We start from the raw sequence: 27,867 nt of genomic DNA, 5'->3' as shown, positions 1-27,867 counted from the left end.
AAGTGATCTTCTGTACTCTAGTCTCTTCCATCTCCAGTCCTCCTTCTGCACGGCTGCCAGATTCATAATCCTGTACCATGGATCTGAGCATATCAGTCCCCTTCTCAAGAAGCTGTCCTTTAGAATAAAGTATAGATGCCCGTCTTCGTCTTTTACCCTTTATAATCTAGCTTTAGTTTTCTTCTCCAAGCTTATTGCATATTCAGCCACTGGCACTTCATGTTCCATCTGAGCTGACCTATAACATGTTTCCCTTCTCCCTGCCTTTGTCCTCCCATGACTGGAATGTATTCCCTCTTCACTGTGCCTCTTATTTAGCTTCCTTCAAAGTCCAACTCACAGTACACTTCCTACAGGAATTTCTCTAATTGCTAGGACCCTCCCTCTGGTAATTACTTTGTTATCCAGTCTGAATTTAATTTTCTTTGTATATGTTGTTTCATCCCTGTTGAATGTAAACTCTTGAAGGCAGGAACTGTTTAACTTTTTAATTTATATCTCTGGTTCTTGGCTCATAGAAGGCATTTAGTAACGCTTGCTGATTGAATGGAAACTGAGAATTTGTTTGAATCCTGACATTCTGCTACTTGTATGAATTTTTGCTTCTCCAGGCTTCATTTATAAAATGAAGAGTTGGAATTAGATGATCCCTAAGGGTCTCAGTTCTAAATGTATGAATTTGATGGTGTTTAAATTCATGTACATTATTTGTTTTGTATAGAAGTAGTAAAGTGGCCAACATTTAAATGAGGTCCTGTGTACTAAGGTAATTGTAATTGTAGTTTTTAAAAAAAAATTTTAATTTTTTTTTTGTCACATTTTAAGTTCTGAACTGTCTCCCTCTCTCCCCACCTCACACTAGAGAAGGCCACTATTTCTCTGTCTCTCTCTCTGAGTCTCACACACACACACACACACACACACACACACACACACACACAAAACCATACGATGCATGCTTCTGTTTATTAGTTCTTTCTCTGAAGGTAGATAACATCTTCCTTCATGGGGCCTTTGTAGTTGATTTGAGTATTTATAGTACTCAGAATAACTTAATCATTCACAGTTGTTCTCTGAACAATATTGTTGTTACTGTATACAATGATCTCTTGGTTTTGCTCATTTTACTTTTCATTATTTCATGCAAGTCTTTCAGTGTTGTTTTTTTAAATCAGCCAGCTCATCATTTCTTATAGCACAGTATTCCATCACAATCATATACCCCAACTTGGTTAGCCATTCCCCAGTTGATGGGCATCCCCTTAATTTCCAGTTCTTTGCCACCACAAAGAGAGCTGCTATAAATATTTTAAAACATATAGGTTCTTTTCCTTTTTCCCTGATCACCTTGGAAAACAGACCTAATATTGGTGTTGCTGGATCAAAGGGCATACACAGTTTTATAACTCTTTGGGCATAATTTGAGATTGTTATCCAAAATGGTTAGATCAATTCATAGTTCCATCAACAGTGTATTAGTATCCCAGTTGTTACACATCCTTTCCAACATTTGTCATTTCCCCCTTCTATAATTTGAGTTAATCTCATAGGCGTGAGATGACATTTCAGTGTTGTTTTAATTTGCATTTCTCTAATCAATAATGATTTAAAGCATTTTTTCATATGACTATATATAGTTTTGATTTCTTCATTGGGAATCTGACTGTTCATATCCTTTGACCATTTGTCAATATTTTTATAAATTTGACAAAGTTCTTTGTATATTTGAGATATGAGACCTTTATATGAGAAACTGTCTATAAATTTTTCCCCCCAATTTTCTACTTACTTTCCTTCTGATCTTGGCCACATTTGTTTTATTTGTACAAAACTTTTTAAATTTAATGTAATAAATATTATCCATATTATATCTCATTGCTCTCTATCTCTTGTTTTTTCATAAATTCTTCCATTGATAAATCTAATAGATATGTTCCATATTCTTCTAATTTTCTTATGATATTCTCCCTTTGTATTCAGTTCCTGTATCCTTCTTTACCTTATCTTAGTAAATGGTTTTATTGGGTCTATACCTAATTTCTGCCAGACTGCTTTCCAGTTTTCCCAATTGGATCTGCCTGCCCACGAACAATTAATGTTTCTCCAATTATTTAAATCTGACTTTATTTGTATAAAAAGTGTTTTGTAATATTTTGTATTATATTTATAATATATTGTATTTATATGATGTATATTATTTAATGTATTATATGTATAATATTTTGTCTTGGCAGGTATACTCCCAGGTATTTATATTGTCTACAATTACTTTAAATGGGGTATCTCTTGCCATCTCTTCTTGCAGGGTTTTATTGGTGATATATAGAAGTGTTGATGTTTTACGTGGGTTTATTTTATATCCTGCTACTTTGGTAAATTATTTTTTCCACTGACTTTTTAGTCGAGTCTCTGGGATTTTCCAAATATGTCATCATAGTGTCTGCAAAAAGGGATGGTTTTTATTACCTCATTGCCCATTCTGATTCCTTCAATTTCTTTTTCTTCTGTTATTGCTATTACCAGCATTTTCAATACAATATTGAATAATATTGGTTTTAATGAGCATCCTTGTTTCACTCTGATCACGTTTGTAAGGGTTCTAGCTTATTCCCATTACAAATAATGCTTCTTGATGGTTTTAGGTAGATGCTTTTTACAATTTTATGCCTATATTTTCAAGTATTTTTAATAGGAATAAGTGTTGTATTTTGTCAGAAGTCTTTTCTATATCAATTGATATAATCATATGGCTTTTGTTATTGATATAATAAATTACATTAATAGTTTTCTTACATTAAACCATCCCTGAATTTTCCGTATGAGTCCCACTTGGTCACAATATATCATCTTTGTGATATATTCTTGTAGTCTCCTAGCTAGTATTTTATTTAGGATTTTTGCATCCTTATTCATTAATGAAACTGGCCTGTAACTTTCTTTAAATTGCAGTTTTTTTAAATGATTATGCCAAATCACAAGATGTAGCATGTCTCAAACTTTGATTTTTGGTTCCACATAAGCGGTAAGGGGAAAAATTTTGTGTGAAGAATTGTTTGGCCTTTGAAAATATTTATTATATAATATTAGGTATTTAAGAGAGAATGTTTAGCTCAAACTCCTCATTTTGCATATTTTAAAAATTCATTTGAACTTGGCTATAGTACTAATAATTCAGTATTTTGTGGCTAATGTTCTGATATATCTATCTGAATTGGTAAATGACTTTTTTTCTTTTTTAAAAATTTTTAAAAAAATTTTAAGGCAATTGGGGTTAAGTGACTTGCCCGGGGTCACACAGCTAGTAAGTGTCAAGTGTTTGGTCTGAGGCCGGATTTGAACTCAGGTTCTCCTGACTTCAGGGTCGGTGCTCTATCCACTGCACTACCTAGCTGCCTGGTAAATGACTTTTACCAGAGGGAAAAATACCACAGTCCTTTGCAGAATAATTTTAAAAGATTTATTTGGGTTTGTGATTGGAGTATAGTGCAGTAAAAAGTTATACTTTAACCTGTGAGATTCCCTGGTCTCCAGGATCTAATTGAGAGGAGACAAAGATATTCTTGCTAATAGAGTAATAGCTCTTTCTTAGTTTTTTGAAGCTGATGAACAACATAAACACATGGAGGCAGAACTGAGAAGCAGACTGGAGACGCTGGAGACAGAAGCAGCGCAGCACCAAGCAGTCGTAGATGGTTTAACACGGAAGTACATGGAAACCATAGAAAAGCTGCAAAGCGACAAGGCCAAATTAGAAGTAAGCTTCCCCATTTGTTAAAAATGTCTAACCAAGAGTGAGGTCCTCCTTTTGTGTGCTTTGAAAACAGCATGTTATTTAAGATGAAAATCTTATCTGAAACACCTCTCTTAATATGCTTTTATTTACAAAATGGGAATTTTTGGCTTTTCTTTTTTTAAATTCAGGTAAAATCACAAACACTAGAAAAAGAGGCCAAGGATTGTCGACTTCGAACAGAAGAATGGTATGTTTAAGGGTGTTGAATGTCAAAAATGTAAATTTCAAAGAGTATTAAAGTAGGAATTCAGAAGACTGGACTTCTCTTGTCTTGGCTTTGCTGTTAACTACATAGCTGTGTATGGGCAAGTCATTTAATGTCTCTGTGCTTCACGTTCCTCATCTGTAAAAATCAAGGGGTTGGATTAGATAACTTCTCATGTGTCTCCTAGATCTATAATTTTATAATCTTAAGCACTTTGTTCATGTGGTCTGTATTTTAGTATCTAACTTGAGGGTATAGTTTGTGGTTTGTCTTCATGACTTCAAAATTTTAGAGGTGTAGCTCCATGAGCTGCACTGTAAGGATTATATTATTTCCTATTTTAAGTGACTTGAATAAGAAATGTCCTGCAGATGGTCTATGAAATTAAGGCACAGTACCAAATCTTGAACTGTGCTTTAAATTTCTTTAAAATGTGCTTTTAATGAAGTAAAGCGTTGTGATCATTTGGAAATATCTAAATATTCTAGTGAAAATTTTATTTTTGTAAAAATTGTAAAAATAAAATTTTAATTTATAGTTACAGTTCTACATATAGAACAGCTAGAGATGTTGTAAACATGTCATATTGTTCTTTAGAGTGTAAAGAGATAAAGTCAACTAAATTTTTTTCTTTTGGTTTATTTGGCATTGAAGGGATCACATGAGTGATTCAGCAAAGGTGGAGTCAAAAACAAAATTTAATGACAAACTTTTCTGAGATCAGATTACTGTAACATTCCTTTTATTTATATCTTACATCATAGGGAGAAAATTGATAATTTTGAAATCAAAGATGAATCTGTCTAAGTTTGGAGAAGTAAACTAAGTGATGGATAAAATATTGTAACCATGGTAATCTCACACCATTGAAGTCTTTCACTAGAAGCCATAGCTTTTTAGGACTAAGGTGCTTATGTGACTGAGTATTTTTTTGGTCTTTTGTTCATGCAAAACCCAACAGCTCTTCATGCTTTATTCCAGGTCTAAGGTATGGTAGTCTGAAAACGAGCTAACTTGCAGTTGATATGTGTAAATATATGGTTTAGAATTTGATTTATAATATTAAGGGTTTTTTTTTCTTACAGTCAGCTTCAGTTAAATAACCTTCATGAGGATTTGTCAAGTAGATTAGAGGAATCCTTATCTATCATCAGTGAAAAAGTACCTTTTAATGACACAAGTAGGTATCATACAATTTTTCTAATTCACTGTTGGGACATGTCGGGCTGAATGGTTATTTATGTGGAAAGAAGACTAATTGTGGCCGTTTTTTGCTCTCCTGTTTTTGTCCAGAGGTTTAACTTATATCTGATCAAGAAGTAGATTTTGGTGATATTAAGTTCCCTTATATTGTAGAAATATCATGATTTTGGGGTTAAACTGTTTCTTTGCTGTTTTATGTAAAATGGAAATCTCACATGCTATGTATAACTCTCTTTGTCTTCTAGGATTTAGTCAGTATAATGCTTTGAATGTTCCACTACACAATAGGAGACATCAGGTAAACCACAAGCAAAATTTTTCTTTTTCAGTGCTCATTCTTTTAAAAATATCAGAGAATTAATTGATTGATCTCATTGAAGGACGTTCAACCAGAAGGTTTAACTTGTTTTTAGTTAGGAAATTTTCACATTGTTGTTGCTGACAGCTATCAGAAACAAGGCCCATTTAAAATTTTTTTACTATCTTGTGTGACATATGAAGTCCACTAGTTCTTTAAGTTAACCATCTTTTAGGTAAGTAGAGCTTCCAGCTGGTTAACATATCATGTTAGACTTAGTAAGGCATCTGTGATACAGATTATTTCAATTAAGTGAAAGTGATGTATTTGCCAAGTTTTCATATGTCTCTTATTAGTTAGGCATAAATATTAACAGTTGGGGCGGGGTACTTCAGTTTAAATTTATAAATAATTTATTTATAAATGTTAAGATAACTTTAAAAGGAGAAACAACTTCAAGAATATTATGAGATAGTAGTTTGGCAGTTGCATTACTGTGCCCCAGTTCTAATTATGTATTTGTAATTTTAAAGCTGAAGATGCGGGAAATTGCTGGGCAGGCCTTGGCTTTTATTCAAGATCTTGTGACAGCTCTTCTGAACTTTCATACCTACACAGAACAGAGAGTCCAGATTTTTCCCATTGATTCTGCCATTGATACTATATCACCATTAAATCAGAAGGTAAATTTGTCTCAGTATTTTTTTTTCACCTTCATATGAACAAAAAATTTTACTCTTCAAACACTTTTAGTCAACAAATATTTAGCACTTATCTATGATTCAGTTTAATGAGCATTTAGTAAGTGCCTTCTATGTATAATGCATGGTGCTAGGTGCTTGGAGGGGGTAAAGGGGGTTAGCCTTCCTAAGCTTACATTCTAGTTGGAGTTCAAGTCAATAACAAGTCAAGTTAAATAACACCACAAGGATTAAGTAACAACAATGTAAGAGATGTCACAAGATAATTATTGTCATGCATAATTATTAAAGAATGGTCTGAAAAAATATGAGTTTAAAGTCAAAGAGGAATCATTGGATGGGAGTAATTGACAAAAGTTTCATGTTGGATGTAGCAATTCAACTTACTCTAAAAGAATTGGTAGGATATTGGTAGGCAAAGAGGAGACAGGCAAGAAAATTTTGGGGATTAGTGTATGAAGATTGTATGTGTAGAGGTGAGGATTGGGAAGGAGTGGGGTAGGAGAGACAGTTATAGTCCAGTTTACCTGTAATTAATTTATAGGAGCCATGGCAGATATGACTAGAAATATAGATTAGGGCCAGATGGAGTTTTGAATCATTGAGCTGAGAAGTTTAGGCACCATTTTGTTCATGATAGGCCCTTTTAAATTTTTGATATGTTTTAGGGCTTAGCTAGAAACACCTAGGCAAGCATTGAAGAAAGCAGGAGAAGCTTCCCAAACTGGGGTAACCCTTTGTTTTGCTGCAAACTAGGCTCATGAGTGGCATCTCCAGAATGGAATTGAAAATTCAATCCCCTTAATAAAAGGATTTGTTCTATAAAATTTGGACTCAGGCAAAAGGCCGCACCCAAGGACCTAGAAGGCCATATGTGGCCTCAAGGCCACAGGTTCCCCACCCCTGGGCTAACCAGTCTCCCAAATGATCTTTCCTTGCAGAAACTTTCTCAATAAAATCTTGACCCTTGTGCCTTGCGGATAAAAGACAAGGTAGAGTTATGTCTTCTTAGCAGTTTCTTTGAGAAAGATCTAGAGGTTTTAGTGAACTGTAATCTCATTATGAGTCAGTAGTGAGATATAGTGGACAAGAAAGCTAATATAATTTCCAGCTGCCTTAAGAGATACCTAGTATCCAGGAATTAGGAGCTTTTTTTAGTCCCTTCAAATTCTGTCGTGGTCAAACTATAGCTGAACTCTTGTCTTCATTTCTGGGTGACATATTTTAGGAAGAACATTGAAGAAGATGACTAGGATAATGAAGGTTCTCAGATTCATGCCTTTTGAAGAGGAGCTAGTGGCCTGGAGAAAGAAGCCTTAGAGGAGATGTGATAGCTATTGAAAAATATTTGAAAGACTCTCATGTGAAAAAGAGGTTAGACATGTACTTGTTGGCCCCAAGGGACAGAACTAGGAGCAGTGGGTGGGAGTTGCAAAGAGGGAATTTTGGATTGATGTACAGATAAATTTCCTATCGATTAGAGGTCTCCAAAAGTAGAATTGGCTACCTCAGGAGGTAGTGTGCTCCCTCCTCACTTAAGATTTTTCAGCAAAGACTAGATAGCTTTTTTTTTTTTAACTAGATGACTTTTTGGTGGAAAAAAGATAATTTTTTTCAGGCATAAGTGGGAGTAGGTGGATCCTGGAGCCCCTTCCGACTCTAAACTTTAGTGATTCTATAATCATTTGATGCCTGAGAATATGGCTTAGTTATGTGGTTGAACGAACATCCATTTTTTAAATGCCACTTAGTTTGTTGCTGTATTATATCTGCTTTTGAACCAAATGTTTGCTTGCGTTCAACTTCTAAGAATTATGAAAGAACTTTATGTTGTAGTATCTGTATTCCTTACAAGATTTTTACCTCTGGACATAGGCAGTGTGGCCCAAGACAGAATCACAGAATTTTAGGATTGGGAAAGGCCTCAGAAGTCATCCAAGGCAGTATTTATGTAAATAAAAGTCCACATTTGACATATTAACAAGGGGATAATCCGTGCTTCATTTGCTTGGAGATCTACTACAAGACAGCCTATTCCACTTTGGGAAAGCTCACATTTTTAGGAACTTTTTCCTGACATCAAGCCTAGTTTGCCTCCTTCTAACTTCCCATTGTTCCAGTTATGAACGGCAGTTTTCAGTAACAACAGCAATAATGATGATCACAATAGAATATAGTTTATCTGAGCCTGTTGACTTGTAGTAATCAAAGAGAAGCTAAATGGTCTCTCTGTTCTTCCTTATCTTGGTTAGTAATGTCTCTTAACTTTTTTGTTTGGTCATTTTCAGTCCAAAAGTCATTCTCTTCAGCAAAACAAACAAACAAAAAGAAAACAAAATAAGAAACTGGCAGTTCTTTTCTCTTCTGTCCATTATTTTAGCCCCACTGCTCAGCACCATGTCTTCTTTCTTTCTGATAATTTTCCCAATGTAATTTTTTAAAAATCTCAGTCCTTTTTGTTGTCATTAGTTCTTGTCAACCCCAGCTCGTTCTGGGCTTTTAGTGTTCCTGACACCACTCTTACTGAATTGTGCAATATTTTTTATTCATTTTAACTGCCCTTCTTTTAAAATATTTTTTAAAAAAATCTAAATTGGTTGAGGAGTTCTCAAAGCATCAACATCAGTGTCTTCACTCCTGAAATCACAGATGTGGTCAAAATTAAAAACAAAACATCAGAAAAATGCCTGACATCATTAAAGAGACATGATGGTAGCATGTAAACAGCACTAGCCTCAGTAGACTGGGGTTCACTGTGCAGCTGTTTTTCTCTCTGTAAATTGGGGATAATAATACCTGCACTGGGAAGTTGGGAGAAAACATCCATAAGGTGTACAAAGTGCTATGTGAATTTGCATCATCATTATTATTAAGACATTTTCCCTGCCAAAATGTTCAAATTGTGGACAATATTTGAATTTCCAGAATGTAGTAGACTGGTACACAGCATGTGTAATAAAGACTACTGAACATAGTCACTTGTTATTGTTCTTAAACACGAGGGAGATGTGCTGGCACATTGACTTACTGACACAGTAATTGATTGTTAACATACACACACCACACATACACATCCCATTTTTTTTCCTTCATTTTTATGTGGTACCTGTAAGGAAAGAGGGGCGTTCTGTTTGGGAGCCCAACTTGTAGTGAATCTCCATTGTGCTAGAATCTCAGAGTTAAAAGGGATAAGAGGCTAACGAAGGGGTGGGGAACCTGCAGCCTCTAGGCCACATGTGGCCCTGTAGGTCAAGTGTGACTCTTTGACTGAATACAAACTTCATAGAACAGATCCCCTTAATAAAAGGATTTGTTCTGTAAAACTTGGACTCGGGGGCAAAAGGCTGCACCCAAGGACCTAGAAGGCCACATGTGGCCTTGAGGCTACAGGTTCCCCACCCCTGGGGTAACCAGTTTCCCAACTGATCTTTCCTTGAAGCAGAAACTTTCTCAGTAAAATCTTGACCCTTGTGCCTTGTGAATAAAAGACATATATCTAGCTACTTCCTTTGGTCTCTTTCTTGCTCCTGCCCATCCTTGCCTTGAGTGGAGAGTAAAGATTTTGGAACCAGCCACAGCAGGGGGCATAGGGAGGGAAGGGGGGGGATCATTTTTCATTTAAAACTTGAGTTTTCTTTCAAGGCAATTTATTCTTATCAAAACTTTCTTGAACATTCTTATACAGCCCAGTAAATTCACTAATGAACTTGTTGACATTTTTTATTTTCAATAATTTAGCTCAGGCCTTTATTTTTCTCTGCAGTTTTCACAGTACCTTCATGAAAATGCATCATATGTTCGCCCTCTTGAGGAAGGAATGCTTCGCTTATTTGAGAGTATTACTGAAGATACTGTGACAGTCCTGGTAATTTTCTTCCACTTATTATTTCTAGGAAATGGAAATTCTTCTTTGTGCAAATAATTCTATTAACACTGTGATTATTTTTCTTTTCTAGGAGACCACTGTGCAATTGAAAACTTTTTCAGAACATTTAACATGCTATGTATCTTTTCTTAGGAAGATTCTTCCTTATCAGTTAAAAAGGTACTTTTCCCTTGAGGTCAGTCTTCGTGAATTGCCTCCTTGTAGCCTGATCTTCTCAGAATATTATTAAAATAGAATATGTTCATCTTGTGTCATATCTGAACTTGTTTGATCTACTCCAGGTTTGAACTTTTATTGAAAAAAAAAAAGCTTGGCTTGAGTAACAATGATACCTCACATTTATAAAGTGCTTTATATTTCATAAAGTTCTTTCCTCACAATAATGCTATGAGATGTTTAGCTCAACCATCCCCATTTTACGTAGGAGGAAACTAAGGCTTAGGGAGTGACTGGCTGAAGGAAAAGGTTTGAAGTCATGTCATTCTACAGATAAACTTAAATTTCTGAGTAAACGGTACAAAGTCTCGAGCTATAATTTCTCCAGCTCTTCTTTCCAATGGATTATGATGCATGGAAACAATTTTAAAAAACACTAATTATCATTCCTAAATAATACATTTATGAAAAATGGATAGTTTTTCCTTGTTACTTTCTAATGTTTGGGGATATATTATATTTTCATGTAGTCATATTAAACCAAGTCCCTTTGTTGTGACAAGTAAATTTTACATGCAAATATTCTTTGTAAATTCCTATTTTAAAATTTGAATTTGTAAATATACATTTCAGGTATAAATTTTATAGTCCAGCAATGATATTGAAATAGTAATTCCTTGGATTTACATATAGGTGCTAGTCAGAGAATTTGCATAATTTTTAAAAAATATTTTTATATACCATTCTAATATTTTTTTGAAATAGTACTGCTTTTATAGTTTTTTTTAAATGAGGAGGAAGAAATTAAATACTATGTTAATTCATTCATATCTTTATAGAAAGTCTTTCCTTTGCTGACACTAAATTTTCAGTCTTTAAAATTTCTGGGGCAGAAGAGGAAAATAATATCAAAAAGAGGATATTTGCTTGTCCTGATTGTTGACTAAAACTTGAAATGGAGATGAAAATTGGAGTTGGCACGCTCTTCTTTTTTCTACAAATCATAATTTTTCCCTAATGTTGTCTTTGGGCTTAACCTTTAAAGTGAAGGTGGGGAGGGAAAGCTAAAATGAAATGGAAACTTTGTTCTACACTAACATTAATAAGGTATTAGTGCATAAGACATTGAACTTTTTTCCCCCCTATGAAAACAATAAGCTTTCTTAGCTTTCTTATTCCTGTTAGTGCCAACACTGTTTATGACTGTGTCAGAAATTATTGAGAATTCTAATTTGCATATTTCTTCTCCTCACCTTAAGATATGTAAGTCTTGTCATTGTAACCACCAAGAAACAACAAGGCTGGAGCATAATAGAGAAAGGAACAATAGTTCATATATTGCAAAGTAAAATTTAGAAAATATTTAAATATGGATCTCCTTATGCTATAGTGAGAAAATGTAGCTAATTTTAGTTGATAGGTCTCTAGTTTTGTACTGTTTGTGATAGAAATAGTAAATTTTTGGTGTAAGTATTCTTCCCTAATCCTGTCTATTTTGTGTTTTTAAATTAAAAAGTGTGTAAAGGCTCAGTTATTCTTTAATTCCTTTGTTGAAATAATTTCATGTTATAAGCATGAATTATAATTATGCTTATAAGAAGATATTTTGGTATTAGGAAATTATAACTACTTCATTTCCCCCCAAAATTAAGTTCTAATGAGGCATAAATATCTGAAATTTGACGTAACAACTTCCGTAGTTTTTTATGAAATGAATAATTTCAAATGCTAGCGTTTAGCTGATACTCAAGTTGTATTTTGGCACAAACCATTTGTTTATTCAATGGTATATTCTCATTGCACAGAGTTGGGTTAAATGTCACCATTGCCCTTATATCTATTTCTGAGCTTGAGTTTTTCAATGGGGTTTCTCCCCACTTATGATTAATCTTTGAGAGTTACAGGAGACACATAACATCTTAACAGTGTAGTAGTAGTAATGGAGAGGGTATTTTTTCTTCCTCCTGTGCTTAAGGCTTGTGATCCCAAAGGAGGACATCTACAGTATTTAACATTATTAGGAAAGGTCACATCTTTGCACTTCCTTAAGAAGCAGGAAAATTAGGAGAATTTTTTGAAAGAAAAATGTGATGTAAATGAATGTCAAGGCAAGAGGAGAAGTTAGCTGAATAGTAATTACACTCTTGCCTGGGACAAGAGTGAGGCTTTGCACTTTACTGTTGCTGTTCCTTACCCTCCAAAAGAGAGATACAGTAGTCCTCAGTTATGAAGTACAAGGAAAGGTAATCATGAAACTTATTAGTTAGGCCCCTTAAAACATACAATGTAAATTTGACTTCTCATAAAAAAATTCTGAAAGAAGTCTATCCCCCCAAAAAACCGATGTTAACTTTACAGTACTCTGTGCTCTCTCTCTCTGCTCCTCCCCCTTCGCTCAGCACTCATGGCTTGCCCCCCCCCCAAAAAAACCCCAAAACAATAAAAACTAAGAACTAAAAAAACCCTCCAAGTGAAAACAGAAAAAATATATGCATGGAGAGACCACTACTGCTGCTGAATTAGGGGCTTGGCTAGAGACAGCGTGGAGAGAGAAGACCTTTGCCTCACTGTATCCACTTACCTGTGTGTCCAGCTCTTGCACGTCTGTCTTCCGTCTGTCTGCACTTGGGTACTGCATGTCTGTTCCTGGCCCCCACCCCTCACCCGTCCTCTCCTGTCTGTGTCCATGTCTGGCCCCCACGTGTCTGCCCCCCCCACCCATGTGTTCTTCCTTTTGATTCTGGCCAAGCTCCCATGTGGCTGACCCTGGCCCCCAAGTATTCCTTCTCTTGCTGTCTCTGTGCCAGCCCCCTCCCTCCATAGGTGTGCTGTTCTTTCCTTTGTCCCTCCCTTCTCCATGTCCTTGGAGAAATTTGTATTACATAAAGATCACTTTATGTAGAGATCTGCATAATGGTCCAGTTATGTAAAGCAAGAATTAATTATCTGTACCTTTTAAAAAGGGAAATCTGGCTAAAATGTTATAGAAGTTAAATTAATTGGCGCTCTAAGCTATTTGAGAAGCATACAATCCACAGTTGAGATACTTACAGCAAGAGAATAAATTCCAACCCCAAGTCCTTAGGAAAAATGCTTAGTGTAGTATAATAGACACTACACTGATTCTCAAGCATACTTTTTGCGTAGTTATCTTTCCTTGAATATATGCCTTCCAGACCTTCCAGACCTTCCATTCTTATTTATCTGAACTGAAAATAGAAGACGACTCCCACATAAAGCTTCCTTAGGAGATTTAACCTTACCAAGCAAGAAGTAGATAGGAACCTTGATACCTAAAAGTTCAAACTATATTTTGTGTTATGATCTTTGCTAATGTTCACTAAATTCACATTTTCTGATGACAGAAATAGTCTACATTATTGGAACTTGGACAGATGTTTATGTTGACAACAAATCATTTAGTATATTTAGAATCTTATGATTCTAAGCCCTACTCATCATTATTGCCATACGATACTAAGCTCTCATAAAGACACGAAGTTTATAAGCTGCCTTTTTCGTTTGAACAAAGACAGTTTTGAGTATTCCTAGTAGAGAATAATTTTCCTTTGCTTTAGTATTTAAAAAGAAAAGAAAACATTCCTACAGAGTCTGATCTATCTGAACTGGGCCCCTGCAGCCTTACTTGGCTGTATTTAGAATAAAATCCAAGGGGAGCTGTTCCTTAAAATAAATTGTAAGAAAAGCCGTCTTTGAGGGGTAGGGGTGGGAGTGGAGAAAAGCTGACCATTAAGCTATATTAAGAGGTTTAATTCCTCTTCAAATGACTAAGGCCAAGAGTAGCACATTTCTGTGTCTACCAGAGTCTTGCACATGGCAGTGTTCAATATGTTTTGTTCAATGAAAATAAGTATTTTGTTAATATATGCCTGGCTTAAAATACGACCACCAGTTTTGGTGAAATGGTATGATTTATCAAAGCAAGTGATTGTTGTGTCTAAAAGAATTAGCCCAGTTGAAATGGCCTAGAAAAAGGCAGCAATAATTAATGTGCATAAAATGATATAACCAGAATTTTAGAGACAGTCTCATAGAAATCCATGATTTTAAAAAATCAGACTGGAAATAAAGATATAAAAGAATGAACACTAGTCTGAGGTAAAAAATTAAAAATTTAAATACTTTTTTCTTTAAAAAAAAAACCTCAGCAATATAGGAAAACTCCAGGTACTTTACAAAATATTTAAGTTACCTGTTGTCCATACAAATGTTAATTTATTCCAACTTTATTTCTGTAATAAGAATGTTGTGTGTATACACACACACACATCTGTACATATATATATATATATATATATGTGCACATGGAAACATACTATATACTGATTGACATGAGACATCAGAAACAAAAAAACCCCCAGAATACAGAAGTGTACCTCAGCCAATTTCAAAGCCTGTCAAGCCACAAAAGGAAGTCACTGTCTGTGGGTCAGCTCCTTCGTAAGAGGAGTGTTGGCTTCTCCCCTGGCTTGCTTGCTAGGAGACAGTTATTCAGGAGCTGAGAGTATAAAATGTCTATCCTCCTGAGTAACTCTGGGTATAAAATAAGATGGAAGTGTGGGCCTTACCCATTTATTCCCAAGTGCTCCCAAAGTTAAGTTTGAAATCACTGCACTGTACCCAGAACCCTCCTTCAGCGTTGTAAACAGTATGTAGCGTAGTATCCTGAGCCAAACCCTTTTACAGTATGTAGCATAGTGTCCTGAGCCAAACCCTTTCTCCTGATGCATAACAATAGCAGACAAATCATTGATAAAGCAGTCTGGTAAGAGGGATTTTAATGACTTAGTCTTTAGGGCTCTGACTTGAGACTTTCATCAAAACCAAAACGTACTACTATTTTCTCTCTGGGATTACTCCCTGACTATCTGAATCATGTAAGGTGTAATCTAAGAACCTGTGGTAGCCAATACACTGTAAGCTGTTTCTGGCTTCTGTGAGTATAACTAGTTTTGAAGAAAATTTCCTGTGCTTTGTGTTAATACCAGTCACATTAATTTTTCCTTCTAAAGCTTTGGTTTTGGTGAATTTGGCCAACATTTCAGTAACCAAGTGGGGATACTGGGAAGCCATTTCTTTTCTATTGTGGTGGTATCTTTCTGGAAATTTCAATAACAGGTCCCAGAAAGGTTCTGTGGTATTTGAATTATCATCACACGTGAGACATGTAATTGGATGCAGGCTGAGCCTCCGTCTTGCGAGTTCACCACCAGGTTTGGCGGCAGCTGTAACTACTTGTTTTGATCTGAACATCCTAAGGTTCAGTAGAATTACATGTTTGAAACTTGACTTTTCCAGAACATTTAAGGAAACTTGAGCTTATATTTAAAACTTAATTGAATTTAAAACTTTTGAAACTTGACTTATATGTAGAGTAACACAGTAGTGTTCTTTTGTTTTCATTTTGTTATGTGCGTTACTTGGCTTATGCTTACAAGAGATCTGCCTGAGAATCTCTATAAAAGGGGACTTATTGACTAGAAAAGCCCTTTTTTGAGCTAAGGTTTTTTCCTAGAATATCCTTCATAAACTCTTAGACTTCTCTAATAAGTCACTAATCATTTTAAGTAGAACTTTACTATATTTGTTTAGGTGAGGTAATTGACCAAAAAAAAAAAAAAGACTCAATAGCATGAAGTTTTGGTATCCTAGGGATTAAGTACATCTGAAATTTAAATAAAATTATGCAGTTAAGTCATGAGGGGGGAAAAAATGGAAAGAATTCCTAGGAAGTCTTTCTGATGATAATCTCCAGGGCTTTCTATACTAAAAGGCTCCATTTTTGTTTTTGTTTCTTTTTCCCTGGGGTAAAGCTTTCTCAGGTAGCTTTTTCAGTTTTAAAATCGTGAACTTGAGCTTATGTATGTTAGGAATTAATTTTCAATGTAAGAATGCTGATTTACCCCTTTCCACAGTTATTTTCTTTGAAAGATGTTTTTAGATAGTGATGACTTAATAGTGAAATGCCCATTCTCCATTTAAATTGTTTTTTTACTGAGCCTCTTGTAGTAGTTTGTATCTGTGACAATAGTATCTACTGTTTTGTTTTTGATGAATTCTCTGTAGGAATTGTCTCATGAAATGATCTTTTTTATCCCAGAGTATTTCTGTGGGGGCTATTTTTGTTAGGGAGAGCCAGTACCTCTTCAGGAGAGGGTCCCAGGTATTAAGTGATTTTTGTCTTTTTGGTAATGTGAAGTACTGACTTCAGGATAGTAAGATAATCGATATATACCTTATTTTTGGTCTCAGTGGTCCATTGGTAGCTACAGCAAAAGGGGAAGCAGCAGTTTTGTGTATCATTGGGAAAAAATGAGAACTTTATAAGACTGAATTCTTGTGTCTGTTAAATCACTCTGCTTGCACAGAAACCATGGGGAATCATTTCAACATATTTATTTTCCACTTAGCAGTATATAACTATTTCAGAACCTAGTTGGTAATAAAAAATTACTATTGCTATCCAGGGTGCTCACTTTAAAAAATTTACCTATTCCTAGTTTGGAGGAAGAATGTGAATCTTCTGTTTGCACATCTGCATTAAGAGCCAGAAATCTAGAATTATACAGTGATGTGAAAAAGATGACTGCTGTGTTTGAGAAGCTCCAGACTTATATTGCTCTTCTTGCTCTGCCAAGTAAGTTTGTTTTGACTCTCTTATTGGTTCAGATGGAAGAACGTACTCTTCTTAGGCCTCACAAAAAGTTTAATGAAGACTTCTGAAGTCTTAAGTGGGAGAACAAGCTTTAGGAATTCAAATCAACTTTTTACTGAATAAGCTTATTTTTAGTAGCGTAATTATAATTTATTCCCTTCTGTGCTTTATTTTTAAAAGCTTTTTTCCTCCTGATGATTGAATGGGTAGTTAGATATGATGCTTTCTCAAGAGCTTTATAGTTTCCCTGGTGCTGGGATATTTTAATTATCGTGTATATTTAGCAGCATTGAATAAATACTGAAATGTGTATGGTCACTGAATATAATCAGAAAAAAGAGGTATTAGAAAATATCAGTGGTTATGAGGTAAGCAGTCTTCCAAAGGACTCACATTTGAAAAAGGGTATGAAAGATTTGGTTTCTCTTAATAGTTTACTTCCTTTCTTAACTATCATAGCATTCTTGGAGATTCAAGGATTTATTCATTCAACCAAGCAGCAGCCATTTATTAAATGGGTACTTTGTGGATGCTAGATGCAACTTGAAGCATTTTTAAAATTCTTGTGTGTTCTTTATTTTATTTTATTTTATTTTTTTGGGAGGGGGGCAATTGGGGTTAAGTGATTTGCCCAGGGTCACACAGCTAGTAAGTGTTAAGTGTTCGTCTGAGGTTAGATTTGAACTCAGGTCCTCCTGACTTCAGGGCTGGTACTCTATACACTGCGCCACCTAGCTGCCCCATTGTGCTTTTTAAAAAGACAAAATTTATTGGGTATATTTTGATGATCATAAGTTATGTCTTGATGTTCATGCATTGATTTCGGTAAACACTTGTGGCATACAGCATACATTGCTTTGTGATCTTCCATTTTCCCTTTCTAAAACTACATGGTGGTGATAGATTGTATTTAATTTTTCAGGGAGAGTATATTGCAAAAATGTTTAGACTTGTGATTTTGATACTTCAGGTACAAAGCCAGATGGACTACTTCGGGCAAGCTATAATTCAGTATTAACACACATTGCTACAGTTCTTCAAGAATTTCACGATGTCATGAAAGGTAAGTTTCAAAAAATGAATGCAAATATACTTTGAAATTCTTGGTATTTCATGACACTGTCAATGCTTATAAATCCCAGATTAAACTCATTGTTAGCATTTGGCTTGTATTTAAGTGCATTGCTCACTGTCCTTCTGTTCTTAACATCTGTTTTGTTTCTAAAGCCAACCAAGATACTGAAATACTGAATACGTTTAGGAAAGGTGTGTGAATTTTACTAGTATGTATTCTCTATATCTTTCATGTGTTCAGTTTTGACATCTTATATAAAATGCACAACCCTTATTACTGAACCTCAAATTCCAAAGATTTGAGAAAACAAAGGTTTAAATCCTTCTGAACTTTTACTGTTTTATCACGTATTCTGTTATGTTTGAAGTATATGTTAAGTAGGATTTATTTTATGTTACCTAGTTTAAAAAGAAGTCTGTTTTAAAATTTTCATCATCATCAGTCTGTGTAAGGTTTGTTTACTTTAAAAAATATAATCAGGAGGGCAGAAGAAATGCCTCTTGTGTATTTTCTTTATCTCTTGGGACATGTTTAATAGCAGTGATACTATGATACCTTCTTGACAAGTGCTTGATACTTTACAGAGAGCTTTCACATTCATTATCTTATTGTAGGGCTTAATAAGTAATGTCAATCATTAAGTGATGATGTCATATGTGGAAATAGATAACAATACAACGGATAAGTAAGTTTGGGGCCCTGTTATGGGATGGTACATAATGTGTAAAGAACCTTGCCCTGAACATTTAATCAGAATCTGGGCAGTTAATTTACTATTTGACATGAAGGGTAATATTTATTTATTTTTTTATTATTTTCTGAATGGAGTGGGTGTTATACCATGGCCTCATGGAAATAGTCCAAGATGACTATTTTGGACTATTTAGTAGTCAGTTGCTACTTTGTTGGGCATACAGGATGTGATTAGAATATCTACCTTCATTCTGCATCTCATACTGAAGAGTCAGGACCATAAGAAGGTCAGGTAATTACTATTTGTTCTATGTTGCTCTCCTTATAGGGACCTCATGGCAAGACATCCCTAGTGCTGGCACTGGTACAGGGCCTTCTACGTTCTGAAGAAGTGTGTTGTTGTAGTTTTAAAATTTTGACTGTGCCGTGCTGATACTAGAATGTGGTCTGTTCCTGAGCACTGATATATGAGAGAGGAGAGAGAGAGAGTGTGTCAAAGGATAGCAATAGGGAGAGAGGAAGAATTTTTTTTTAATTTTTACATATTTTTCCATGCCTAAAAGATAATGTAAAGATAACTTGATTAAAATAATATGAGGATTTGATGAGATCTTAGAGTGTTCTTTGAGTTCCTCCAAAGAAAAAAAACCTATGTAAATAAAAAGCTTAGTATTATCTCAAACCTCTCCCCTTCTTGTTTTACTCTGAGTAAATGCCTGTGCTAAGATTTAACAGGAAAGATTTTGGGTGAAAGCAAAATTTGGAGCACTATGTGTCCTAGTCATAACAAAAGTTAAAGACTCAATCTTTAGCATGTGATATTGTGCATTTTAAATATTATGTTGAAACTTGGCTAATGTTGAATCTTTTAGGAGACTAAAAGTAAGTAAATGACTGAACGTGAAATAAGAAAAGAGTTTATGTCTGAGTTGTGTCATTTTCTTTTTTTTGGTATTAGAGTTGTCAAGAAAAGAACTAAGTAATCAAGACATCTGTACTTGATTGGGATAAATAATTGAAACCATGGATATGATGGTAGTGGTACTCTGGCAGCATTACTATTTGCAGTAAATCTATGGCAGTCTTTTAGTATATGTACTTATTTGCCAGTTATATTAGGGATTTCATGAAAGACTGCCAGACAACTAGATGTATTCTTATAGATTTGTAGAATTCCAGTAAACGTCAAAGAGTTTGTGTGTAAAGTTTAGCTTAGCCACATGAAAAAATGTTTATTTCAGTGAATAGAAGGTTGATTGTGTAAGAAATACTATTCCAGTTGAATTTTCATTTAGTCAGAGGCATCTAATGAAAACATATACGGAATTGTCTTTTATTTTGAAAATTTTAACAAACTTTTTTGTTTTAATAATGGCCTCCTACTTACCCTCAAATTATAGTATATTAACCATATGGCTTAAACTTTTTGTCCATATTCTCCCATAGATTGTCCGCAATGGATCTTCCTGCTTTTTTGAAGGGGGTCTTTCTCTGGACACTTTCGTATTTTGTGGATACCGGTGTACAGTTGTATTCAATCATCATATAGTGATTATGTTGGCAGCTGCCACATGTAATACTTTTATTATTACAAAGCACCTATACATACATTTCATTTGATTTTCACATCAGCCTTCTGAAGTAGGTAGTATAGGTATTGTTATCTGCATGCTATAGTTGTGGAAACTGAAGGTCAGAAAGGTTAAAAAAATCTCATACCCTATACATGATAGAAGTGGGATTTGAAGCCAGGGCTTCTTCAATTTAGTCTAGCATACTTTGCAGTGTACCATGTTGCTGTTTCTAATGTTCTGTAGAAAGTGAGTTTTTGGTTTTTTTGCACTTTTTTACTCATGTGAATGTATGGGCCTTTTTTCCCAACATTTTCATCCAATAATACCAGAACCAATTGTTACGAAGTTCTTAGATTAGAGACAACAGCATTGAAAGCTAAAGACTGATGTGGCTAAACCCTTCTTGGCAGTGAGACATGGAGTGGCTACCTAGCTAAGATCCAGCAAGGACTCCAGGAAAGTGTGACTGTGCTGCCTTTTCTGTTACAATCTAATACTCTCTTTGTTTAATTGGTGTCTAATTCCTCATTAGGACCTGATAAATCCTGTTTTCAGCCTAGAGGAAACTCATTTCAGTGAATAGAAGGTTGATTGTATGAGAAATACTAATCCAGTTGAATTTTCATTTAGTTGTGGGAGTTTAGGACCAACATACGGCTGGAGGGAAACTACACTTTCTGTTTGATTGCCTCGAGAGAATAGGTGATATCTCTGGACAAGTCTCCTAATATATTAGTTCTTTTTGGTAGTGTTCCTTTGAGTTTTTTGGTGACATAAATTAAGAGATTCATGAAAGTTGGAATTATAATTAGGCAAACTAATTAACAAAGGATATCTATAGATGATCTATTTTACTATTACCTTTCCTCTGCCCCCTTTGCCATTTGTAAGAGTAAATATAAAACAGTGGACATGTAACGTCTTAGGTCCTAGGATTTAGGATTTGAAGGCTGTTGTCTATGATACATACATGCATATAAACACGTATGTGAAGGTCATGTGAAGTAATATGAGTTTTTATTTGGTTGTTCTTTTAGATATTTCCATGCACTATAGTCAGAAAGCTACTATAGAGCATGAACTTCCAACAGCTACTCAGAAGCTTATAACAACTAATGACTGCATCCTGTCTTCAGTAGTGGCATTAACAAATGGAGCAGGAAAGGTAATTTTTCTGATTTTATTCCTATTAACATAAAGCCCAATTTTTAAAAAAGCATATGTAGTACTGTGGAAAGAATATTGGAATTGGGGTGTAGAAGCCTGCGGGTCCAATCCTGGTTCTTCTACCTAGATAATAGAATGATAATACTGACATCTTGGTGGTACACCAGAGACAGGAGGATCTCTGGGAGTCATGCCACAGACAGTGACAAGCTGTGTGATCTTGGGCAAGTACTTTGACTACCCCTAGCCTCAGTTTTCTCGTCTGTAAAGTGGTGATAATAATGATATCCACCTTTAAGGTTCTTTTTCTTTTTCCTTTTTTTTTTTTGGTTAGGCAGTGGGGTTAAGTGACTTGCCCAGGGTCACACAGCTAGTAAGTATTATGTGTCTGAGGTCGGATTTGAACTCAGGTCCTCCTGAGTCCAGGGCCAGTGTTCTATCCACTGTGCCACCTAGCTGCCCCCTTACCTCATAGGGTCCTTGTGAGGATCCAGTGACATAACATGTGTCAAGTGTTCTGCAAAGCTTAAAATTCTATATACATGCTAGCTATTACTACTACTACTGTGAGTACAACTGTTATTATATTGGCAGCTGTCCTTTAACCTCTTTATGTCTCAGTTGACTCTTCGGTTAAATGAGAGGTTTGGACTGGATGGCCTTCTAATGTCCATTCCAGCTTTAATTCTATAATCATATGGATCAGTTTTATTGAATAAAAGAACTTTGGGGATAGAAAACAGTCTAGTTCAATAAATTTGCTGTCAGTGAACACTTAATAAATATTGATTATTAATAAAAGTATTAACTGATATGGTCTGATAAAATTGTACCTTCTTAATTTTTTTTATTTGTCCCTTAGCATTTTAGCCATTTTGATCTAGGCAGAATTAGAGCTTAGTTTGTGTGATTGTAGTTACTGTTGTTTTTATCAAATACTTAAAAAATAGAGTCTGTTTTGACCCATATGTCAAAATAGTTTGGTCAAGCTATAGAACTGTAAGAATTGGATAGCATTGTTATTACAGAGATTGTTTCAGTCTTTACTCTGTTTCAGCAAATTCACAGGTTACTTCACAGATGGCCACTAATTTCTGTGACTGGATTTCTGAACAAAATACTATCTGACAGGTAGAACATGCTAGGTAAAAAAAAATTTCTTGAGATCATATTATGTACCTGATGAAGCTTACTTTTCTAAACTCCAGTAAGTTGTCATAGAATCTGATCCAACTAATGCTTATGATCGTGATTGAAGGCAGCAACTATTGGGTTCCTTTAGACCTGTTATTGTAGGGTTCCTGAGCTAGAAAACCTTCTTCATTTCTTCTTATTCTGTTTCACATGTCTAGATTATATTCTTAGTTTCTCGGAAGTAACTTTATTTTCGTCTTATTTTTAACATGTATTTCTTTAATGGCTTTTGTCTTTATATTACAACCATTTCTAGAAAAGAACAAAAAACCCCTTTGGATTCAACAAAGAATTTGTACAAAGATCTTAAAAAAAAGAAAATCAAGCCAAAACACCCCACTGAAAAAGAAAAAAAAATACCTTCAGAACCTCCAGATTCAACCCTTCTTTGTAACAAAAAATAATTAAGCAAATATACCCATTACAGTTTCCAGCCCTGACAAAGTATGCAGCATTCTTTCTCTCTGCCATGGAGGAGGAAGGATGTCTCGTTTCCTCATCTCCAGAATAATCGTTGGTTTTTCATTTACTCAAAGGTCAGCTTCCTCTTAGTTATCCTTACATAGGTTCTGCTTATTTCCCTGTACATCATTTCATATGAATCTTTGGAGGTAATTTTATCTAGAATTCACTTAAAACCATTTCTAAGAAAGATAATTTGCTTGCTGTCCAAAATCAACACATCTGACATTTAGACTCTTATCTTTATACTGGCTGCCTGAACAATAGACAGCATAGTTGATTATTTTTTGTTAATACAACTAGCTTTGAAATGTTAAATGTCTGCGTACTTATAATCACTAAAGCTTTGCTCATTGAAAGGTTGAATCTTTTTTTTAGAGAACACATAGAGAACACATGTTTTTTTCACTATGGAAATTTTGTAGTGGGCTTTGACCAGAAACAGTAAAGTTCTTCCCAGCTGTTGACTGATGACAACTCAATATCTAGCTGGTGAAATATATTCTTATCAAACTGTACCTTGCGCTTGTCATTTTTAGATTGAACTATATAAAGTAATTTTCAAAGTACAGGTTACAACTTTCAGCATATCTTTGATGCCTTCCTTTGGAAGGTGATTTCTTTTTAAAAGTTAAAATATAAATTGTTCAAATACTAAGAGTCTCAAGGCAATAGTTGAAGTTAAGGAAGTAAAGTCGTGAAAGGCAATCGTTGGGTAAAGCAAAATTCTGTCACTTCATGAAAAATAAAAATGACCAACCATGTGTCAGGTCTGCTCCCTGAATTTAGGACACTTAACCTGTTCTTTGATCAGTCACTGCCTGGGTATTCACCTCAAATCAATGCATTTGAGATTTGGGGCAAGGTAATGAAATTTAATTTTCATTCCCACCAACTTTTAAGCTTTTGTTTGAAAGGTGATCCTGTATGTTGGATATATTCTTTGAAAACAAAATTTGTCTTCTTGTCATCCTTTGTTTAGATCGCATCTTTCTTCAGCAGCAACGTCGACTACTTCATTGCTTCACTGAGCTATGGGCCGAAGGCAGCGGGTGGATTCATCAGTCCTCTCTCAGCAGAGTGTATGCTGCAGTACAAGCAAAAAGCTGCTGCCTATATGAAGTCTTTGAAGAAGGTTAGAGAAGAGCACTTAGATACATATCTAGTATGGCACAACAGAAGGGACCTTGGGGATGGCCTAGAGTTGTATCCTCTTATTATCAATCTAGAACTGAAAGGGCTCATCTAGTCCAACCATCTCATTTTAGAGCAAGGGAAACCTGAGGGGCAAGGAGATTTAGTGACTTGCCTATAGTCACGCAGGAGATATGCATGAGAAGCAAGATTTTAAACCCTGGACCTCTGACTCCAGAGCTAGTGCTCTTTTCACTTCCCAGATAAGGAAACTAAAGTCCAAAAGGAAAGGCTAATTACTTGCTTAAAATCATATAACTAGGAAGTGATAGACCTGAGATTCTGACCCAGATCCCAAGACTGCAGGTACAATGCCTTTTCTGCCAGACCATCGTTTAAAATCAAGGAAAAGAAGGAAATATTATTTCCAAAGTGTTTTGGAAAGATCCTTTTGGTCCATATTATTTAGACTCAATACATTTCTTTTTGGCAGTGAATCAGTACAGGGGCATAATTCAGCTTGACAAAAATAAAGCTTGACAAAACGTTTATGAATAAATTAACCACTTTAACTTCAGAAAATGCATGACAGATCTTGGGCTTGCTCTCAACTCCAAAATGTGTGAACTTGAAAGTATATAACATTTAGTACTCCTATTTGTACATATAGAATGAGAGACAATAAAAAAAACACTCCTCAACTTATCCCCCGCCCTTAATTGTTGATGATGACTTTGCTGCAGCCCCGTTTGGAGTCAGTGCCTTATGAAGAAGCTCTGGCCAACCGTCGCATCCTTTTGAGTTCCACGGAAAGCAGAGAAGGTCTTACACAACAGGTATGGGACCTCAAATAACATTGGTGATAGAAAAATGAAAATACTGATTTCATACAATGACTTTTTAAAGAGTGTACAGACAAACTTGCATATTTAATGCTATGAACATATGGGGCAGCTAGGGGGTATAATAGATAGAGTGCCCAGACTAGAGTCAAGAAGACCAGAGTTCAAATCCTGCCTCATATAGTAGCTGTGTGACTCTGGGCAAGTCACTTAACCACCGTTTGCCTTAGTTTCCTCATTTGTAAAATAGGGTTTAAAAACCACCTACAGGGGCAGCTAGGTGGCGCAGTGGATAGAGCAGTGGTCCTGAAGTCTGGAGGACCTGAGTTCAAATCCGGCCTCAGACACATAATGCTTACTAGTTGTGTGACCCTGGGCAAGTCACTTAACCCCATTGCCTAGACAAAACAAATAAATAACAACAACAACAAAAAAACCACCTACCTCTGAAGGTTTTTGTGAGGATCAAAGAAGATAATAATTATAAAGTGCTTTGCCCAATACCTGTCACATAGTAGGTATTATGTCAATGGTAGCTATTATTGTTGTTGTTATTAAATATGGAGGATCATTTCTGAACTCTGTACTAATTATTATATTTCTTCATGATTATATGTTTGAGTATAGTTTTCAGTTTCATAGAGGACAATGAAAAATAGGATTTGTTCATATTTCTGAAATGACTTGTTTGCTACTATACTTAAATTAACCATATTTGTTGATTTTCACTTTGTATTGCATTTAAAAAATGTTACAGGCATAAAGTATTGCTTATTTGTTAATTAGTATCTTGATTCAATTGATGACCTTAAAGCCATTATTTGAATAATATTACCATACTTTAGCCCTGATCATTGATTCTTTATGCAGGCAGTAGAACTAAATGACTTTAAAGTAAGTGAGACAACATGGTTCATTTTTACCTTTTAAGTCAGTGGAAAACTCTTTGATTTTCTGTCTTGAATTGGTCACTTGTTTTTTTAGTCAAGATTACTGAGGTTGTTCCAAAGCAATATTAATTTAAGATATTTCACAAATTTATTTGTTTTATGATATCTGTCAGGTTGTTACAATCAAAGAATAAAATATCCATTATTTTTCTCGAATATTCAATTTTAATTTCCTTTATTGCTGTACCCAGTTGTCAGATTTAAAATAATTGATTAGCAAAATTAATTTCAGACCAAACAGCACAGTGTAGAATTCTTAAAAGTTATTCCTGAATATACATTTTAGTTTTTGTTCCCCATTCAAAATTATGCATTTAAGAGGAAAACTTAGAAATTGCTTTTTTTGGGGGGGGAGGGGCCCTCTGAGGACAATGGCATTTTAGAGCACCAAGACAGTCAAATGACTTTTCAAGGATTGTGACCTTCTGGTTTAAAAATAAATGGAAAAGACTTCTATTAAGTGCAGAAACCAAGCAGCAGTTTGAAAAGAAAATAGTTGTATTCTGTTTATCTTTCAGTGGTTTGTGTAGTAAGTCTAAGCAGTTTTCTAAACATATTTGTGCCCTTTGAAGTAGCTTTGATTTGCTCACATAAAGTTTCTAGACCTTTCAGTTTTGTTTTCATTTCATATTCAAATCAGTAATTATCTTTCAATTCTTAAGGTCCAGCAGAGTTTAGAGAAGATTGCCAAGCTGGAGCAGGAGAAGGAACATTGGATGCTGGAAGCCCAGCTAGCCAAAATCAAGTTAGAGAAGGAAAACCAGAGGATGGCAGATAAGGTGAAGAATGCGAGTGGGGCCCAGCGGGTACAGAACACCCAGGAAAATCCTGTTCTAGTGAATGCCACTATACAGGATCAGGAAGAATCAGCTGACAAGGCTTGGCAAGAACCCATTCAGAGTAACAGTCTGGTAAGGCTTTTTGTTCTGCCTTGGCTCATAGTGTTCCCTTGTTCTCCTCATCCTCAGTGGCAAAGGTCTCACCTGCCTTTCCAGGATGACATAAAAAACCACATGCAACACTTACCATGTTACTGAAGGAAGACTCCATCTATCCTGCAAAGTGCAGCCTGCTAGTCAGAATGCTGTTCAAAGGGCAGCACTGCCAATAGAGAGGCATTGTCATGGTATAGAGGACAGAGGGCAGGATGGGAATCAGGGAGGGCAGGATGGGAATCAGGGAGACCAGGATCTGAATCCTGTCTCTGATGCTTATTAGTGGTGTGGCCATGGGCAAGTCACTTAACTCCTCTCAGCCTTAGTTTCCAGATCTTTATAATGCTTTCAGTGGATGTGTGATCTCATCAATGTGGTATTCTCTCTATTCATGCAGGTTGTAAATGTTCTTTTTTGTGTCTGCCCATAAGTCCTCTACAGGGATGGATGGGAAGGGCAATCTGACATTCTAGAGGCCTACCTCAACATCTCTTAACATTGAATGGCTGCCAGTGGTTTATGTAGCTTTACATTGGTTATCTTGAGTTCTCACTGTATATTTGGCCTAATCATCTTTTCCCATCATAAATCTCTCTGATAATGTATCTAATGCCACTTTAGGTGCATGAATCTTCTTTGGGTATGTGTTGTGGTTTTCTCTTCATCTTTCTGCCTTTTAGGTGACTCTAAGCTTCAATTCTTTGGTGACTGTGGCCATTCCATAGCCAAACATCAGCACTGGAAAAATATTGTTATTAAGATTTTGTTATTAAGCTTTTGTTTTAGGTAGGATCTTGTGAGTAATTATAAGTGCTTTCTTTTTTTTAAAAATTAATTTATTTTGAATTATCGACCATCACTTCCATAAGCTTTTGAGTTTTAAATTTTTTTCCCTTTCCCTCCCCACTTCCCTCCCCAAGACA

The 27,867-nt window shown here is 35.3% G+C and overlaps 1 protein-coding gene across 1 annotated transcript in view; it reads left to right on the top strand.

Moving 5' to 3' along the window:
• PPP1R21 (protein phosphatase 1 regulatory subunit 21) overlaps positions 1-27,867 on the top strand; it is a 95,928-nt gene that overhangs the window by 34,554 nt on the left and 33,507 nt on the right. Inside the window, exons 5-17 of the mRNA XM_027865530.1 lie at positions 3,590-3,754; positions 3,922-3,980; positions 5,084-5,178; positions 5,447-5,499; positions 6,033-6,182; positions 9,964-10,065; positions 10,157-10,245; positions 16,764-16,900; positions 17,889-17,981; positions 21,298-21,425; positions 24,066-24,218; positions 24,961-25,053; positions 26,672-26,920. Coding sequence (XP_027721331.1) covers positions 3,590-3,754; positions 3,922-3,980; positions 5,084-5,178; positions 5,447-5,499; positions 6,033-6,182; positions 9,964-10,065; positions 10,157-10,245; positions 16,764-16,900; positions 17,889-17,981; positions 21,298-21,425; positions 24,066-24,218; positions 24,961-25,053; positions 26,672-26,920 — 1,566 coding nt within the window. The remainder of the gene's footprint in view (positions 1-3,589; positions 3,755-3,921; positions 3,981-5,083; positions 5,179-5,446; positions 5,500-6,032; positions 6,183-9,963; positions 10,066-10,156; positions 10,246-16,763; positions 16,901-17,888; positions 17,982-21,297; positions 21,426-24,065; positions 24,219-24,960; positions 25,054-26,671; positions 26,921-27,867) is intronic.

The sequence above is a fragment of the Vombatus ursinus genome, unplaced genomic scaffold (assembly GCF_900497805.2).
Source record: "Vombatus ursinus unplaced genomic scaffold, bare-nosed wombat genome assembly UNPS02014778.1, whole genome shotgun sequence".
Taxonomy (NCBI): Eukaryota; Metazoa; Chordata; class Mammalia; order Diprotodontia; family Vombatidae; genus Vombatus; species Vombatus ursinus.
This window is presented reverse-complemented; position numbering and strand designations above follow the sequence as displayed.